This window comes from Salvia hispanica, chromosome 1 (assembly GCF_029641045.1).
Source record: "Salvia hispanica isolate PSC_SH4W2 chromosome 1, Shi_PSC_v1, whole genome shotgun sequence".
In the NCBI taxonomy this organism is placed as follows: domain Eukaryota; kingdom Viridiplantae; phylum Streptophyta; class Magnoliopsida; order Lamiales; family Lamiaceae; genus Salvia; species Salvia hispanica.
This window is the reverse complement of record NC_142692.1, coordinates 3259158-3278014: the sequence shown is the minus strand read 5'-3', so window position 1 is coordinate 3278014 and position 18857 is coordinate 3259158. Positions and strand designations below refer to the sequence as shown.

At 30.9% G+C, this 18857-nt stretch overlaps 3 protein-coding genes across 3 annotated transcripts; 1 reads left to right on the top strand and 2 right to left on the bottom strand.

Annotated features, from left to right (window-relative positions):
- Positions 1-8432: 8432 nt before the first annotated feature.
- On the top strand, positions 8433-9203 carry LOC125185145 (FCS-Like Zinc finger 15-like). The gene is made up of 2 exons (XM_048081635.2): positions 8433-8683; positions 8782-9203. The coding sequence occupies exons 1-2, from the start codon at positions 8445-8447 to the stop codon at positions 8963-8965; spliced, it is 423 nt and encodes a 140-aa protein (XP_047937592.1). The 5' UTR covers positions 8433-8444; the 3' UTR covers positions 8966-9203.
- A 1657-nt stretch (positions 9204-10860) lies between these two features.
- Positions 10861-13540, bottom strand: LOC125221944 (uncharacterized). The gene is made up of 3 exons (XM_048124291.2): positions 13214-13540; positions 13035-13140; positions 10861-11312 (listed from the first exon to the last, which is right to left on the bottom strand). Exons 1-3 carry the CDS (start codon positions 13370-13372, stop codon positions 11230-11232), a joined length of 348 nt encoding a protein of 115 aa, XP_047980248.1. The 5' UTR covers positions 13373-13540; the 3' UTR covers positions 10861-11229.
- Positions 13541-14944: 1404 nt separating this feature from the next.
- On the bottom strand, positions 14945-17090 carry LOC125221943 (uncharacterized). The gene is made up of 3 exons (XM_048124290.2): positions 16770-17090; positions 16589-16694; positions 14945-15307 (listed from the first exon to the last, which is right to left on the bottom strand). Exons 1-3 carry the CDS (start codon positions 16929-16931, stop codon positions 15225-15227), a joined length of 351 nt encoding a protein of 116 aa, XP_047980247.1. The 5' UTR covers positions 16932-17090; the 3' UTR covers positions 14945-15224.
- Positions 17091-18857: the final 1767 nt, after the last annotated feature.

Below are 18857 nucleotides of genomic sequence, written 5' to 3'. Positions count from 1 at the left end.
ATTTGTACATTTTTATATTTCTTCAATACTCAAAGTAAAGAGGCAATAAAAGAGATAAATTATGTTGAAAATGGATTTTCTTTTTCCAAATAAATGTTTTAGGTGATCACCTTCTCAAATTCATGTTTCTTTCTTGTTTTTATAAATAAATGTTTTAGGCGCTTTCCAACAAGTTAGTTTCGTAGAATCGTAGTCCTTTTGGATTCTTCTTTTTTGAGTAAAGATATTACTATTAATAAATCAAATTTAATTAAATAATTGATTTATATACGGATAACTACCTTCACATCCCAATCAATAATCATCCAATGATATATCATCTCAAAATTTTAATTATTCTCCACTCCATAATACAAAATCCAAAAAATACTCTCGTCTCCACAGTGGAGCGAGGCGTTTCTTTTCGGCATAAGATTTAAGAAAAATTGTATTAAGTGAGAGAAATAAAGGAAGAATAAAGCAATAAATGAAAAAAGTATAGAGATGAATTGAGAATAAAATAAGAAAGAGTAAAAAAGTGAGAATAAATGTGTTGATTTTTTTTACTAAAAAGTAAAATGACTTCACTACTATAGAATGTATCAAAATAGCAAAATAACTCCACTACCATGGAACGGAGGGATTAGTATTTACAAAAATTATTAAGAAAATCATTTTTTGCTACAAATTAAATGAAGATTTTTAAAATATTTTTAGGTACTTTACTAGTAGCATTGATCTATTTTATAAATAAATGAATAATAAATTTTGTTTGTCCTGGGATACATTTTTGCGAGACGGTTTTTTTTTCATTTTAGTAGTAATAAATATTTCATTTACTTTTCTCCACATTAACTTAATCCAACCTTAAAAATTAAACTATATAAATAATCAAACATTATTCTATTTCAATAGTTAATTGTACTCTTTCATTATTAATAGTCTTGTTATTCGACATCCCCGAGTTTTAATGTGATATATGAGTTAACGTGAGATAGAAAAAAATAATAGTACTAATTAGAAATAAGAATGATGAAATATATATCCAATTTACTACTATAGATAGAGAATTCAATAAAAATGAAAATTGATTATTTTTTTTGAATAAGTTTAAGTGAATAAAAAGAACCGAGGATACATTTTGAAATAGTTACCTAATATATTGAATCCAGTCACATCAAATAACAAATGCTTTCCATTTCCCAACTAGAAAACCAAAGTTACAAATACTTAATAATTTATGGGGGCAACCATTTAAATATAAAAGGTTAGGTGAAATATGAATTTCGTGGATATATAATTAATAACGTGCCATCCTGACTTATTTCTATACTAGTATAATCTACCATGCAGAGTACATGTCTTTTATCATTGCCACTATTTTCTAATTTTATAAATTGTAAACAATAAATTAAATAGACTAGAAGCACGTTTTATGCATGATCAATTTTCACACGTCTAGTTTACCCAATCCAATAGTGCATTCAGAATATAATTTTGGTAGAATATAGGAGTATCTATTGAATAGAAATGTTTTGCAGTTCCAAGTGAACGAATAAGATTGATAATATTTTTTATTTTAATGAATATTGTTAAAAATATGAAATCACAACATAAGTTTTATGGAAAATTCAAAAATCAAAACACATCATTTGACGTCCTCTTACTAATTAAATCTACAAACCAAGTAATCAAAATATTTTCGCAAATTTTCGACTGATACAAAGGGTTGATCATCTTTAAATAGATCGCATGACACTTCACCATACAAACAAATTATGTGAATCGAATTTTTATTTAATATGATTATCGTTCTATATATTAAAATGGGTTGCTTTAATTCATTTATACCGATTTATCTTCTAATCAATTAGTCCATAATGCTTAATGTAAACAACTTGGTGGTGCTAATTATATATTATAACTAAAACTATTTTGAAATATCAGAGTTGAGTCAGCGATCTTATCTAATCTTCGTTTTAGGAATTTGATTACGTAATGGATAGGACTAACTTTTTGAATCCATTAAATCATGCAGTCATTTAAAAAATATGTAACAATTAAAATCATGATTAATAAATACAGTAAGATTTTTCAACTGAACTTATAAAATCCAAAAAATTATAACAATATTATACGCATATGTAATTTTAGAGAATCTTGGCCGAAAAAATTACTCCCTCCGTCCCACATAATTTTACCCAATATTCCATTTTAGTCCGTCTCACATAATTTTATCCATTTCATTTTTACCATTTTTGGTAGTGAACCTCATATTCCACTAACTCATTCCTACTCACATTTTATTATAAAACCAATACTTTAAAAGTAGTACCCACGTCAAACTAAAATTATGTGGAACGGAGGGAGTATTCAATTAAATCAATTCAGTTACATTAAGTTATAGTTCTAGTAAAAAAAAAAAAAAAAAAAAAAAAGTTATAGTTCTAGTAGTATCAAGTTGTTGTTGTCCCATCTTAATTAAAACCTTATAGGATAGGTGGTGGAGTTGAATGTGGTTTTTTAGCTTATCAAATGAAATAGAGTTGCACCTATTAAAGCTATAACTCTAGTAAGCCTTTTGAATCTTACATAAGTCAACATTTTACAAATATAAATGGTTTGTGTTAAAGAAAATAATATTTTTTTAAAAAGAAAATAATAAATGTTAAGGTATAATTAATTGCTTTTAGTCTATTAATAAGTTCCATTATTTAAAATTAATTCCCATCCAATATTGAATTGGCTCGAGATTATGCAACGAGAAAGTTAAGAACTTAAGATATACGGAGTACTATAACTCAAAATTAATTCTACGTGACATTCTTCCAAAATTAAGATCTGACACAATTTATTATCGAACAGTTTTTTATAAGACTAAATGTTCTACTACAATTTATCAAATTGAATATTAAGAATTAATAAAATGATTTATTCTCTAATGGGTATTGAGGAATAGTGTTAGTCCCAACAGAAAATGAACAAAACAATACTTGATAAATCCAGATGTTACATTGACACGATATATATTAGATTATATAGTTTGTTTCAGTGATTAAGGCATAGAAAATACTCAAAAAATTACAAAATTAAATTCTGAAATTCTGACTCCGAACATAACCGGTAGAATCGTAGAATAACATATGACCAATTTTCTCCACTTAATAGTTTGAAAATTTGAAAATTCGGTTGTCATCTATCCGATTTTGAAAAAAAAAAAAAAAAACAAGGATTTTGCTTACAAATGCACACAAAATGCCAATAATTTCATGGATTTACAAGAACAAAAGGCAAGATAAAAATAATAATAGTCGGCATTGGGTAGGACGATTAAACACCTTTTTCACGTGTATCTTATAGACTGAATAATATCATACGTGTAACTCTAATTTACTAGGACGCATTGCATACACTTTCTATATCTATTCAAAATACAATGACATTGTTAAATTCAAATAAAAATAATAGTTAATATTTAAAATTAATATATGTTGAGATTCTTTGAGATTAAATTTACGTTCTTGAGATTAATTTTGTCGCATGAAAGAGTGACATCCATAGTAAGCCAAGGCTAACTTTACTTATATTTGATTGCACTGAAATTAACTATCATATCTTATTTATTCAATCGAATCAAAATCAATTTTCAATCATAAAACTCAATTTATTCTTGGCTAAAATAGTAAATATAAAATCGAATACCTACTAGAGTTCCTTTGTCATTATAAACGTGGCCAAAATAGTAGCTGTCACTTTAGCCTTTCAAAATTTGGGCCTAAAATGTGGGCCCCATAATTAAATAAAAAAGGAAAGGCCCGAATATAGCTATTTTATCCTTTATGTTAATATGGGCCGACATTCGGGCCCATTTTATCACTCGTCAAAAATCAAATTTTAAAATTGCATATCTGCCCCTCATCTCATGCTTCTATTCAAATTGTCGTCCTTTTTCTTTTTTTCTTTTCCAAAAAATATTGGTATATGAATTATTCTTTGATTTTCGTCTTCTATATAATAACAATTTACAGAATAATAGTATAGTATTATTTCCATAACTTTATAAGAACTAAATAGTTTATTTATAGGGTTTCATGCCCTTCATTAGTGGACAAATAGATAAATTTAAAAGTCGCATTATGGTAGACTCGAATTCGAGATATTTGGCTCCAAACATTACCATTCTGCTGTTTGATCATCTCACACGCACGTTTCATGCCCTTCATTTGTTTGCCACTAAATGGTCTTAGAGTATTATTCCCACAATAACATTATAAATAACATAATGATCGTTTCTAATTTTTTTTGTTTGTCTATTGTTTTTCTTCTTTAATAATTATGGATGAACGTTTCTTTATCTACTAGTAGTACTATAATTTACCGACAACCAATTTTTGTCTATGGACACTTCTTGTATGAAAAAGTTTGGCAAAACTTAGATATCATTGTCATTATCTAAAATCCACATCAGAAAAGATTGACAATTAAGAATTCTAAATTTATGTACTCATAGTTACGTTCAAAATCTTTTCTTATATCTCTACACTACAGAAATAGGAGTATGTATCAATTGCTTCGTGGATGCTTGACCTATTTTATGTTATTTAATTAATGCTACAACTTTAATTAAGTAAAATCAATTTGCTAATCTAGTCCATATATCTTTTCACTAGCTAGTATGAATTTTATCGATAACTCTTGAAAAAAAAAAGATCAAATAGATGCTAAATGACCTGTCATTTCTAGTACTTTATTAGCTCAAAGGGTGAAGAATATTCAACATATTGAGCTATGAAAGGTAAGTTTATGTGGCTATCATAGGAGTACCAAATATTATATTATGTTCACAATTAGAAACTTACATCTATAGCATCTATTTTTCCCAAAAAGAAACCCCATTTTACTTTAACCATTATCAAGTCTCCTAAATTATTAGTATGACTTAAAGAGTTAGCAACATTGAAAGATATTTTCATGACATTGTATATTGGGGATCTAATATAATGTTGTGCTGATTGTGCTTTCTTCTAAACATTGAACATTTAGAAAAAAAAATACTACGAAATGTATATGAATATTACCCCTAAATATGATAATTACTATACAAATTAGGCAATAGATCATAGATGCATTGCACTTCAAAACTTTAGCTATCATAGATGATATTTTTGTTATATTGAAAGGGGTAATTATAAATGAGTGTTTATAACTATACGAAATTATTGGCATCAAATTAGGTATTTGTGTTATCAAGCATCACATATGCAAAAAAGAACAAACAAAAAAAGATGGCATCTTAATAGGACCCAAAACATATTACGATGCCATTGCCAGCCATTTCAAAAACAAGAAAAAAACTTTAAAAGATTATTGAAAGGAATTTTAGTTAAAAGATTTATTATATACTCCGTATTTATTATATCCAATGAAAAAGCAAAAATTTCCTTTAATACTATGAGATCATGATTAATTAATAATTGAAAATTTGTACTACGATCTAATATTAAAAACTTAAAACTGCAGAAACAATTGAAGAATACTAGTAGTAATTAATTAATTACCTCATTTAATTGTTTACGATTTTTAATTTTTTTTGGAAATTTAATAATAAAAAAGGGTGTGATTTATACATCATGGGTTAATTTGAGGCAGTATGGTACTAGCTAGCTGCTTGAAATTTAGTAGAGAGGACTCGAATTAAATTAGTATATGTATTCAACTCAATCAATGGGATGAGTAGGATAGATTTTAGATATTTTGTGATGGTGATGGAATCTAAATCCTATGTATCTAGAAATCGAAATTAATCGGACGTCTCTGTAAAAGAAAATGGGCTTTAGCTAGCAATGATGTTTGCTTATGTATTTATTGTCGATGATATCATAATTAGAGTGTCGATTTTTAGTTTTTTACTATGAATTAGTTTTAATTGAAGGTAATTGATTTTTTGCCCATTGTGGGATGCAAATTTTAATAAATAGATACTAATTGAGTAAAAAGGAAAGATGGAAAATAATTATTGCAAGGCAAATGGCATTTTTTTTTATATAGTGTATTGCTTTTATTTTATTTGGATAAATCTCATTAATTATTGTTTTTCTAGGTTTAAGTATATGTACTACTACTAATTTGACGTTACTCGTTAATGTCTGAAATAATGACTTTACTAATTTCAATAAGCTTTATAATAGGGACTGAGTTATGATTATACTAACCTTTAGTTATATTATGTACACAACAGAATTTAATTACTAAAAATATAGGAGATAGAATAAGTAATCTAATTCAAAGAAATATCGATGGGCGCAGTTGTTTTACTCTTGGCTCACGGTATTTCAATTTCAATCATATAAAATTCCTAAGGTCAGATATTTCGTAGCAAATAGAAATTACTATAAAAAAACATAAACACCTATTTTATTGTGTTCTACTCTTCTTTTTCCTATCTAAGTTATTTGGTCCCTAGCTATTCCTGTCATAAATATTTTATCCGTTCAAAAAAAAAAAAAAATGTTGCAATTTATTTCTCGATTCACCCATAGTATCATTTTTTCATTTGTGGTAGTAGAGTCCACACAACTCAACACACAAATAAAATGAAACCTTTTACTATATTCACATGTCACCATGATTTGTTTTATTTTATACATTTAATTTAATTTAACTTTAATTTAAATTATTATTTACATAATTAGTTTTACAAATAATATAAAATTCAACATCAGATTTGTAATTTTATTCATTTATTTAAGGATGTGGAACAATGTAGTACAAATTATGTTAACAAAATTTAATTATGAACCTTACTAGTCATGTTCTAATTTTACTCCCAAATCTCATTATACAAAGTGCGAATCCCGTAATTAATAATTTTATTGCATGACCCACTCTAACTTCTATAAAAAAAATCATTATTTTTTAAATAATATTAGCGTATTAACTATATTTTTCCCAACCACGCATATTTTATGAATATTTAATACTTACATATTTAATATACGTGGATACTTAAAAGCAAAAATAAAAATGCAATTGAAATCAGTGTGGAACTAATTCGATAGAAGTCTAGTCTTTGTATTAGTAGTTTGATTCTGATGTAATTTATTTCATGCAATTCATGTGAGCATCAATGTGTAACTATTTCATAGTCATCCAATACGACTCCTTTAGACAAAATTTAAAAAGAGATTTTGAAAAAGTTAAATTCAGATTGTCAACAACAATTACCACTAATACTTTATACTTCTTGTATCCACAAAAACAACTTTGAAGCGATGACATCCAACAATTACTAACTACAATATGATGCAAATTTTAAATATTCAGACTTCACTTATACTACTAGTATCCACAAAAATAATTTAAAGTGACGACATCCAACTATTACTATTAAAATATGGCAAACTTTACTCTATATTTCTTGTATCCACAAAAATAGTTTTGAAGTGACAACATCCCTAATTTACGTATATAGTCTTTGTATTAGTGTATTATTGTGACGATTGTTTTGAATCTAAGCAATTATTATTATCATAAAAAAAAATACTCCATTGACAATTGTAAAAACATACACATACCAAAAATAACAATTTTTCTTAGGAGTAATAAATACAGATAAGGAAGCCAACAATTTTTTTTACCGCCGCTCTAATGACTGCAGTAAAATGCCACGCACAGTAAAAAAGAGTGTTGCACTTAGGGATGTCAGTGTAGCCCGGACCTGAATAGCTCGCAAAATTTATAGGATTAAGGTTAAAAATTTATAGCCAGATAAAATTATTAGCCTGCATCCGAATAACTCGCAACCCGTTAGGACTAGACCCGAAAATCCGATAAAATTTCTATTGTTTTATTTGTTTGACTTCTAATTCATCACTTCATTGATTATTTTTATAATATAGATAACTACAAAAATAACTTTAAATTTTATATTAAGTATATCAATCACATTTAAAATTTTTATTAATATAATAATATATAAATAAATTAGAAAGTTTAAATTCACAAAAAAATATATATATAAATTTCTAAAACATGCTTTATATTTTCTCAAAATATGTTAATATTTGATAATATTTATACTTGAGTTTAAACATATATCTCAAATTATCAAATTTATCATCATTAAATATTTTATATTTTATAAATATAACTAATTTTTATCATTATTTATTAGATTGATAGCATGTTAATTTTATCGGTAGCATCTCGATTAACCCGTTGGGCTAGTCCAAAACCCAACCTTTTAGGATTAGGGTTAAACTTTTATAACCCGAAAAAAAATCACAACCTGATTAACCCACACCCGATTGACCCGGAACCGATAGGGTTGGCCCGAAATTTGCTGTGTTGGCCCGATTGACATCCCTAGTTGCAGCATCGGACACAAAACGACAAAAAGTATAAAAAAAATTCAAAAATAAAAAATTTAAATGCAGAAACAGATTGATAGCTGCTATAAAACTCCGATGAAAACCCCCCAAAATCTCCACCATCTCTCCGCCGCAGCAATGAAACGTGAGATGGTAGGATTAAGCGTGATCCTCGAAAACTACATCAGAAGAAGCCCCCAAATTCTCAGCAAAGGCGCCATGATCAGACCTTCCTCTCCTCCATTCACCAATTCCTCTCTTTTCCCCCGATTTCTGGAGAATTGCTCCCTCTGCCGGCGAAAATTATTGCCGGGGAATGACATATTCATGTACAAGTAGGTTTCCGTTTCTTCTCTCTCACTCTATCCCCAATTTCAATTCGTAATTGTAATTGATTGCTGAGGACTGAGGTCTTTAATTTGTGTATTTGTAGAGGGGATATGCCGTTTTGCAGTGTGGATTGCAGGTCCAGGCAGATTTTCATCGACGAAAAGGAGAGTTGTACGTTTGAGTACACCTGTTCAGCAGCTGCTACTGCCACGTCATCCCCGCCGCCGTCGTCTTCCCGCAGCGGCGAGGGAGAGCGTGTGCGTTTTTCCGTTTCTACCCCTTGCTGATAGCGTTTCTACACCGAGCGTGTAAAGGGTGTTTTTGGAAGTTCCACTTCTTTTTTAGAGCGAATTGAATGTTCCCTTTTCTTTTTTTTTAAATTTCTGGTTAATAGTAATATTTTATTTTATCTCTGCATAGTTCGAAATTCAACCAAATACGAAAATAAAGTCAATATTCACAAACTCATATCATTTGTATTTTGTCACTCCATGAAAGAAGACATATTTCACTATTTTTACTTAATTTATTTTTATTTAGCTCTAGTGTTTTACTACCTCCGTTCCATAATAATGGAGGCGTTTATTTTCAGTACGAAGATTAAGAAAAATTGTGTTAGATGAGCTAAGTAAAGAGAGAATAAAGTGGAAAATGAAAAAGAGTAGAAAGATGAAGAGAGAAAAAAGTAAGAGAGAGTAACGTAGATGTGAAAAAATATATTAATTTTTACTAAAAAGGAAAATGACTCTATTATAATGGAATATATCAAAATGACAAAATGACTCTATTACTAATGGGTATTTAAGTGTAATATAATTATCAAAAGATTTAAGCGTATGAAGTTGGGGACATGTGTGGATAAGGACACGTTTGTCGTTATCACAAACTTAAATTATATGTCCCAAAAATAGTTTTGTCGTATTATTCAAAATATTTGATTATAGACTTCATATGTAAGTATCACTGAATTTTAGTTAGCTCGTATGTATAATTTCTTCATTTTTTTATTTTGTGAAAGTGAGAAAAGAATGAATATTTTTATTTGTATTGGGATTAGAACTCACAGTTCACAATCAAATCGGTATTGAGAAATCGAACGTTGTATTCTTCAAGATGCAATCTACTTATAGCTATTTGTTAAGAGTATATAAAATTCAATTTTATGTAGTGTCATCGTCGATAAAAGCAAAGATAATAAAGTATTAAAAGAGAGGGAAAAAATAATTTTTTTTTATTGAAAAGTAAAATTTCTATTCTAGGAGATAAATTAAAAAAAAAAAAATTACTTTTAGAGAACAAAGGTCGGAGGGAGTATTTATTAAACAACAAAAGTGGTCGTAACCGTAGGAAGCAGGAACTAGGAACTATACCTTATTACTCCATCTGTCCTATAAAGATTGTCTCATTTTTTTTATTTCTGTTCTTCTCATAAAATTTGTTTCATTTCATTTTTTATCATTTTTAGTAGTGGACCATATATTCCGCTAACTCATTCATACTCACATTTTATTATAAAATTAATATATAAAAGTAAGACTCACATTCTACTAATTTTTTCAACTCACTTTTCATTACATTTCTTAGAATTCGTGCTCGGTTAAAATGAGACAATCTTGGTGAGACGCAGAGAGCATAGGTTAAATGGAGTGAAAGAAGTAATTTTTTTATTTAAAGTGGCAATTAGCCATTTACAAATTTTATACTAGTATGACACCTCTGGCTTCAACTCAGATTATTAAAGTACTTTAATACTAGTACGCAGTGAGAATAGTAAATAACTAAACTCACACACGACAGTGCTTAATGTCTAGTCAAATCTATATTTATTTAATTACACAATTGTAAATCAAGGTGAAATGTCTAGTCAAATCTATATTTATTTAATTACACAATTGTAAGTACTGCTCCCTCCGTCCCAGATAATTCGTCCCAGTTTTCCATTTCGATCCGTCCCACATAATTTGTCTCATTTCATTTTTACCATTTTTGGTAGTGGACCCCATATTCCACTAACTCATTCCTACTCACATTTTATTATAAAACTAATATATAAAAGTATGACCCACTTTCCATTAACTTTTTCAACCCACTTTTCATAACAATTCTTAAAACTCGTGCCCGGTCAAAGTGACCCGAACTATCCGGGACGGAGGGAGTACTTATGAATATTGTCACAATCACATCAACTCAATTTAATACTCTTTCCATTCTAATGTGAATTATTCATATTTCATAACATGCGATTGAACCAAGAACATACGAAGATAACAACTCCTGCGCTGCTATACAGAAGCAGAGATTTCCTATAAATTCATTTTACCATTTTTATCTCCAAGAACAACGAGCAAACAGCGAAAACGGACATGAAAAAGTGGGAAATCACGACACCTTAGTGTCGACACAGTACGTTTCACACAAAATATACAAGAACGGGGGAGTCTTCCATGGATAAAGATATGTGAATGATAATACGTACAAAAAGCAAGGAGACGGCTATGGCATAATCACCCTATCTTCTTCATCGTTCGTCACTGTCCGCCTCCATTCAAGATCAGCCAGATTTGAAGAGGAGTACGGCTTTGGTGTCCAAATAGAAGTAGACAAAGTGATTCGTCTCATGAGTCACATAAGAACCTAAAGACAAAAGGCAAAGACAAATTAGAGTGCATTTTATAAAAACTCATACCTAATCCAGATCATTGTCTCTTGTAATTTCTCTGTAAACATGTCGGTGGAAAGATGACATATATGTGTAGCAGCTGTAATGGCATAAGAAATGCAGGTAGGATCGGGTTTCATCCTACGACATAATGAAACACCTAACACCCTAAAAGCAAGGCTGTAACGAACTACACCGGCTGGTTCCTTCTGATCTAAATTTTTCTCAGTATTAACGACACGGGAGTAACTTACTTAAGAAATAGAATGAAAGAGCAATAGATTCAAATTTTCATCGAATCTCTTTCTAGGTGAAAGAGATTCAAAAACCAAAGATGTTTGATCAAGGTTCAAACGATCAATATTCTGAAGTAACGGATGATTCAATGAAAATATGTAGGCACAATCATGCATTCATGGAAACGGTAAATAAAATGTATGATAGCACCGAATTGCTTAGTAAACTCGTACATAATGGAAGTAACGTCAAATCTGAAGAAACATCCTAGCTATTTTATGATCTTACTCAAGAAAATATAAGATGAAGCAAAAATTCATACATAGTCCATGTGTCACAGATATAAGCTGAAAAGCAAAAACAAAGACCAAAACCAAGTTCGAATTACAATGGCTAGGCCAATACAGAAAAGAACACCAGTCCATCCTCTATTTTATTCATAGTTTCATACCAATCAATATGTTCTAATGTAACCATGTAATCGAGTAACATGAAACCCATGTTAAACCCCATCACGTGGCGATTAGCATTTTTGTGATGCTTCTTGAGAGTTAGACTCTAAAACGACACTCAAAATGCAATTTAACATGGCCATTCCTCCAATGTAAACAAAGATCTTTGCCAATACATACAAGTCTCATCCATCTATCCCACATTAGTATAAATTATAAAAAAAAGTGTCTATGTCCACCATATTTTCCCTTCTGGAAAAACAACTGAATCAAGCTTCTTTCCACATTAAATGCAAGAAGAATATCAGCCGGAATTAGAATATCAAATCAACATCTCCAACTCTTTCCTAATCAGAAACAGCTCTAATCAAGCTTCCATTCTTACATCTATTAAAACTGCATTTCCAACTCACAAACACTCACATAAACACCAACATCAAGCCCTATAACATAACTCAAAAATTAAACACAAAGAGCACTAACGAAACAGCTTAACAAGGCCCTTTTTTATACTATATACAGAAGTAACTATACGCTCAACCTCTTACAGTTTCGAATATCCAAAACAAGGTTAAAACGCAACCTAAATCAAACAAAAGTATTAAGCACAAATGAGCATATAATGAAACAGCTTAACATGGACCTTTTTCTAAATCAGACTAGTCATAAGATTACAAGAAAAGGGAGTAACTAAAATGCAAAAAAAGCAACTCCTATCATTTGCTTATGAGATAACTACACAAGGAAACTATACACTCTACTCGTTACGCTTTTGAATATGCAACGGGGGCAGTAGGTGAGCCTATCCCAGATCCAAAATAAGGTTAAAAAGCAACATAAACACAAACAACACATCAAGTATAGTTGAGCTGAAACAAACAAAGTTAACAGCTTCATCAAACAATAATGTCAAAAACAGAAACAATCCCAGTACCAAAACCATCATCAATATCCAATGGAAACCAAGCAATAAACAAAAACAAAAGTAAGGAGAGGAATTTTGGATACCGAAATTCTTGCCAACGATGCAATGCCAAGTTGGGCCGTATTTTTTGTCGAACGTCTTCTTTATGTACTCCGCAACATCCTTCTCTACACTAAACTTCTCAAACGCCTATGAAAAATTCAACAAAATTCCATAAAAAGCAAATACTCAGAAAATTAGAGAGGGAGGAGAGAGAGATTACCCCAATTGCAATGTCAATAGCTTCTTTCTGGATGTCCTCCTTCATGTCTGCGCTCTTGATGACCACTTTCTTGCTGGGATTCGATCCGATTGAGGACTTCCGATCCTCGACGGAGGGCGCCGCCGCTCCAGTGCCGTTCCTCTTGGTGTCTTCGCTCATTTTTGCGGTGGGACTTCACTCCCTCTCCTCAATTGAAGATGAAAAATCCAATCTTTAATTTCAAATTGAAATCTTGAGCTAAAGAGAGAGAATGGGTGTCATGTGTGGTGTCACTGACGGCGGTTTTGGTTGGGGAATTTCTGCTTTTTCACTAATAAAATACAAAATCAATTCTTTTTGCTTATCATCTTTATTCGTGAATCACATCGCCGCATACACATTTACTCTCCCTTTGACTCTTGAGCTGACATGGTCAAACTGTATTTACCAAAATCAAATTCAAGATATTTTCATAATGAAATAAATTTAGAAAGGAAAAACGTTAACCTTTGAATTTTGATTAATGAAACCTTTGGCTTTTCGGTTTGCCATATGATCCATAGCCATCTTTGGTTTTATAAGCCTGTTTGATGTTAGATAAACTTGTATCACCCAAAACCGTCTTTGGTTGCCCACGTGGAATTAGTTTTTCTCCGAAGATGTTTTATTTGAATTGAGATGGGAAATAACAAACAAAATGCAAAGTTTATGATATTGTAGACCAATTTTACAGTTTGTGGAAAATATCAAAATTTAACTAAAGTTTATTTTTTATTAACCAGTATCCCCTTTTTAATCTATTTATCTTATATTTTTTCTTCATTATTTGAAAATCTTTTGTCCCGTGCATAGCACGGTTAACACTAGCTTCACTTAGATCGACACTTATAACTAGTGTCCCACTTATGAATCCTTTTTTGGTTTACACCTCTTATCTCAAGTTTTAGATCGAACTAATCCATTGACACAAATAGTTCATGGGAGAAAGTTGAGTTATTTAGGTCCTGGGGGACTAACAGGACGAACTGCTAGTTTTCAGATACCAGATATCCATCCTAGTCACTATGGGCGTTTTTTCCCAATTGACACATCGGAGGGAATCAATGTCGGATCCTTGGCAATTCATGCGAGGATGTGTTATTGAGGATCTCTAGAAAGTCCATTTTATGGCATTGAGGTAGATACCCTTATTCCAACACTCCCTCCTCTAATCCCATAATACGTGATTCATTTTTATTAGGTCATTTTTAATTTTATTACCAAACTAACTTAAAACACTAACATTATCTTTTTCTTTTCTTTTTTTTTCACTTTAGCCAGGACGGCAAAAGGATACCAATCAGATACTCAAATGTGAGTTATTCCACGTCGAAAATATGAAATAAACGAGATCAACTTAAATAAATAACCATTTTTCGATCATCAATTGATTTTAGAATAAAATCTTACAGTTTAGCTAGTCTCCTTTTCACGTATCAAGTAGGCCTATTCAAGATTTAAACAGAGTGGGTAAGTAGTTGAGGATCATCAAAGCATATATAAAGGGTCAAAATGCGAAAATGCTTCTAAACAACGTATATTTCATCAAGTATCGCATTTACACAAAGTCTAGGTCGAGATCATGTCATTCACAAAACTAAAAAGAGCTTGACGAAAACAGAAAGACAAATCAAGAACACCCCTAGCCATTGCTCAAACCGATCATAACACAGCGATTGAACCAAGAACAAATGAAGACAAGAACTCATGCGCTACTATACAGAAGCAAAGATTTCTTATAAATTTGTTTTACCATTCTTATCTTCAAGAACAACGAGCAAACAGAAAAAATGGACATCAAACAGTGGGAACTAACGACACCTTACTCCTTAGTGTCAACACAGCACACGAAATATACAAGAACAAGGGAGTCTCCACAGATAGAGATATTGAATCATATTACGTACAAAAAACAAGGAGGCGGCTGTGACATAATCATCTTATCTTCTTCAATTCGTCACTTTTCGTCTCTCCATTCAAGTCATTGCACGGATCAGCCAGATTTGAAGAGGAGTACAGCTTTGGTGTCCAAATAGAAGTAGACAAAGTGATGCGTCTCATGAGTTACATAAGAACCTAAGGACGATAGGCAAAGACAAATTAGAGTGCATTTTATTATAAGGTAATACCTAATCCAGATAATTGTCTGTTGTATTTTATTTCTAAAGTTATATCAGATGGAAAGATAATAGTAGTATAATTTGTTTGTACACATATCGATGGAAAGATGACATAGATGCATATGGGTCATGGAGTATATAATATATGAGAAATGAAATGAAAGACGTTCAAACGATTCAATGTTTCTCTGAAACTCTTTCTAAGAAAAATATATTCAGAAACCAAAGATGTTTAATCAAAGTTCAGACGACCGATATTCTGCCAAGACACATAACTTGTAGGAAAAGGGATGGCGTTATTTTCTGATCTTACTCAAGAAAACACAAGATGAAGCAAAAAGTCATACATAGTCCATGTGCCAATAAGATGAAAAGAGAAAGCAAAGACAAAAACGAATTTCAAATTACAATTGCTAGGAAGTCTGTTCCAATATAGAAAAGAACACCAATCTATCCGCTGCTTTATTCACACCAATCAATATGTTCTAATGTAACCATGTAATCCAGTAATTTCTAAGCAACACATGCTTTCCTGTAAGTGTAGAGGTTTTACGTAAATCAACTAGAGGAATCATCAATTTACTAGTACTACATCCAATATTAGGGGCAATATGTAAATGGAGCAACTAAAGTGCAAAATTCCATCTCCTATCGTCTACTTAAAGCAATGACTACATAAGGAAACTATCCACTCAATTAGATCCAATATAAGGTTAAAACGCGAAGGACGACAGCTCAGTGCTCTAACCAAGCTATCAGTATTGCATCTATTAAATCTACAGATCCAACTCACAAACACTCGCATAAAGACCAACATCAAGCTCTATAGCATAACTCGGAAACTAAGCACAAATGAGCATACAACGAAACAGCTTAACAAGGCCCTTCTCCATATCAGACCAATATAATAAGATTACAAGAAAAGGGAGAAATCAACTCCTATCAGCTGCTTAACTCAATAACTACACAAGGAAACTATACACTCGACCTCTTACACTTTCGTATATGCAACGAGGGGCCCTATGTGAGGCTATCCTAGATCCAAAATAAGGTTAAAACACAACATAAACACAACCAACACATCAAGTAAAAGGGCAGCACTAAGCTGAGCTGAAACAAGCAATCTTAATAGCTTCATCAAACAATAATGTCAAAAACAGCAACACTCCAAGAATCTTCAACATTATCCAATGGAAACCAAGCAATAAACACAATCAAGAAGAGGAATTTTGGATACCGAAATTCTTGCCAACGATGCAATGCCAAGTTGGGCCGTATTTTTTGTCGAACATCTTCTTTATGTGCTCTGCCACATCCTTCTCTACACTAAACTTCTCAAACGCCTACGAAAAATTCAACAAAATTCCATAAAAAGCACATAGAAAATTGAAATTAGAGAGGGGGGAGAGAGAAATTACGCCGATTGCGATGTCAATAGCTTCTTTCTGGATGTCATCCTTCATGTCTGCGCTCTTGATGATGACTTTCTTGGTGGGATTCGATCCGATTGAGGACTTCCGATCGTCGACGGAGGGCGCCGCCGCGGCTCCAGTGGCGTTCCTCTTGGTGTCTTCGCTCATTTTTGCGGTGGGACTTCACTCCCTCTCCTCAATTGAAGATGAAAGATTCAATCTTTAATCTCAATCGCGAGAGAGAAAGTGTGTGGTGTCTGATTTGTGGAAAGCTGGTTTTCTCAATCGGGGTGACGGCGGTTTTGGTTTTGGAATATCTGCTTTTTCTCTATACTAAAACAAAATTCAATTCTTTGCACTCAAGATAAATAAATTCCATTTTTTGTGTTTTCTTTTTTCTACTAGTACATTTTACTTTTTTACTTTTTACTTTTTACTTTTTACTCTCTTTGACACTTATTCAGTCAAAAGAAATTTAATCGAACAAATATAATATCACGTCTTTTTTGGCATTTTTCATTTAATTTTATTGTAAATATCATTGGTTATAAGCCTATACATGTATAAACTTCGAAATAGAAAAACAAATTTGTGCATTCATACTTTATCTTAAATATCGTTTTTCATCTTTCACACATCACTCAGTATTATTTGCTTGATTTCCGAAAGATTGTCAAGTCAGTTGGTGACAAGCGAGTTTGAGAAGCTTCTACGTACTAAAAAGAAAGTTGTTTTATCATTCAGATAATCGTTAACTTGAATGCCCGTACTACCTAGGACATAATTTGTCTTGTGAAAATAATTTTTTTTCGGCTCAACTTACCGAACTATTTCATATGTATGAATACCTCTTTCTACAAGTATAGATGCAAATTACACATCTATACGTATCTTTAGACATAGCATGGAACGTTGTGCAAAAATGACCCAAAAAAGTGTAACGTAATGTTGCAAAGCCTTTGACGCAACGTGTAACGCATAAATAATGAACTCGGGGATATTTGATAGTGTAGATAAATTAGAGTGATGATGCATACATATTAATTGTGGGGAAGCACCTAAAGGTAAGTTAGAGAGGGCCTCTTATAGATATCCATTGTGTGAAGAAAGATGATAGAGCATACATTGATGGATGATGATTCTTAGTTATTCAGAAAAACCAAACATAAGACAGTAAAATTCACATTTGTTGCAGCCTTTTCTTTTCCAAAATCAATAAAACCATCTATAAAGTGCTGCAATAACTATTGCATTTCCTTGTCCTACACTATTCATTTTATATGTACTTATGTTTTCATTTCAGTGAATTATATAGTATAGGAGTATTGATTACTCGGTAGATTACTTTTAGAAATAATCATATAACAATTTAATTATGCAAAATCTTGAAACAACAGAACTAAAAACATTGATTATAAGTTTGAATAACTAAGCACCGTTTATAATTTTGTTGTTTATATAAATTACCGCAAATTATATTGTTGGTTTTTTTGTATTGGAATTTTTACGTGGCTTTAAAAATGAAGAAAATAAAAAAATAAAGAAAACGGCAACGAAAATAAAGGAAATTAATGGCGGTGGCATAAATTTTATATTGTGGTCCAAGAATATATTCGCAATTTTATTAATACTCTTTCTATTATAAGCAAGACACAATTTAAGTTCACACGTATCATATCTTTAATAAACATTGAAAAGCTCTATATTTATTACTAATTTTTTATATTAATCTCGGAGTCAAGAGGAGCATGAGACAGAAAAATATATAAAGCATAACTCATCATATAAGTTTTTATATGAGACAAATTTTTAAATTAAAAAATTTATAAGTTTTGAACCTTTGTTAGACCGATTATGTACTGATTTTTGAAACTAAAACTGCTGATTGCATAAGCATGTACTGTTTCATTGCAAATTGAAATCCTAAACCAAAACAAATGAAACGTTCAAATTATTTTATCTTGCATATCGGCATATATATATAGCCGTTAATATCCATTATTATGTATAGATTAATATTTTATACTACTACAATTGATGAACATGTCTATCATAACATTTAATAATTTTATCAAATACTATATATCAATTTAA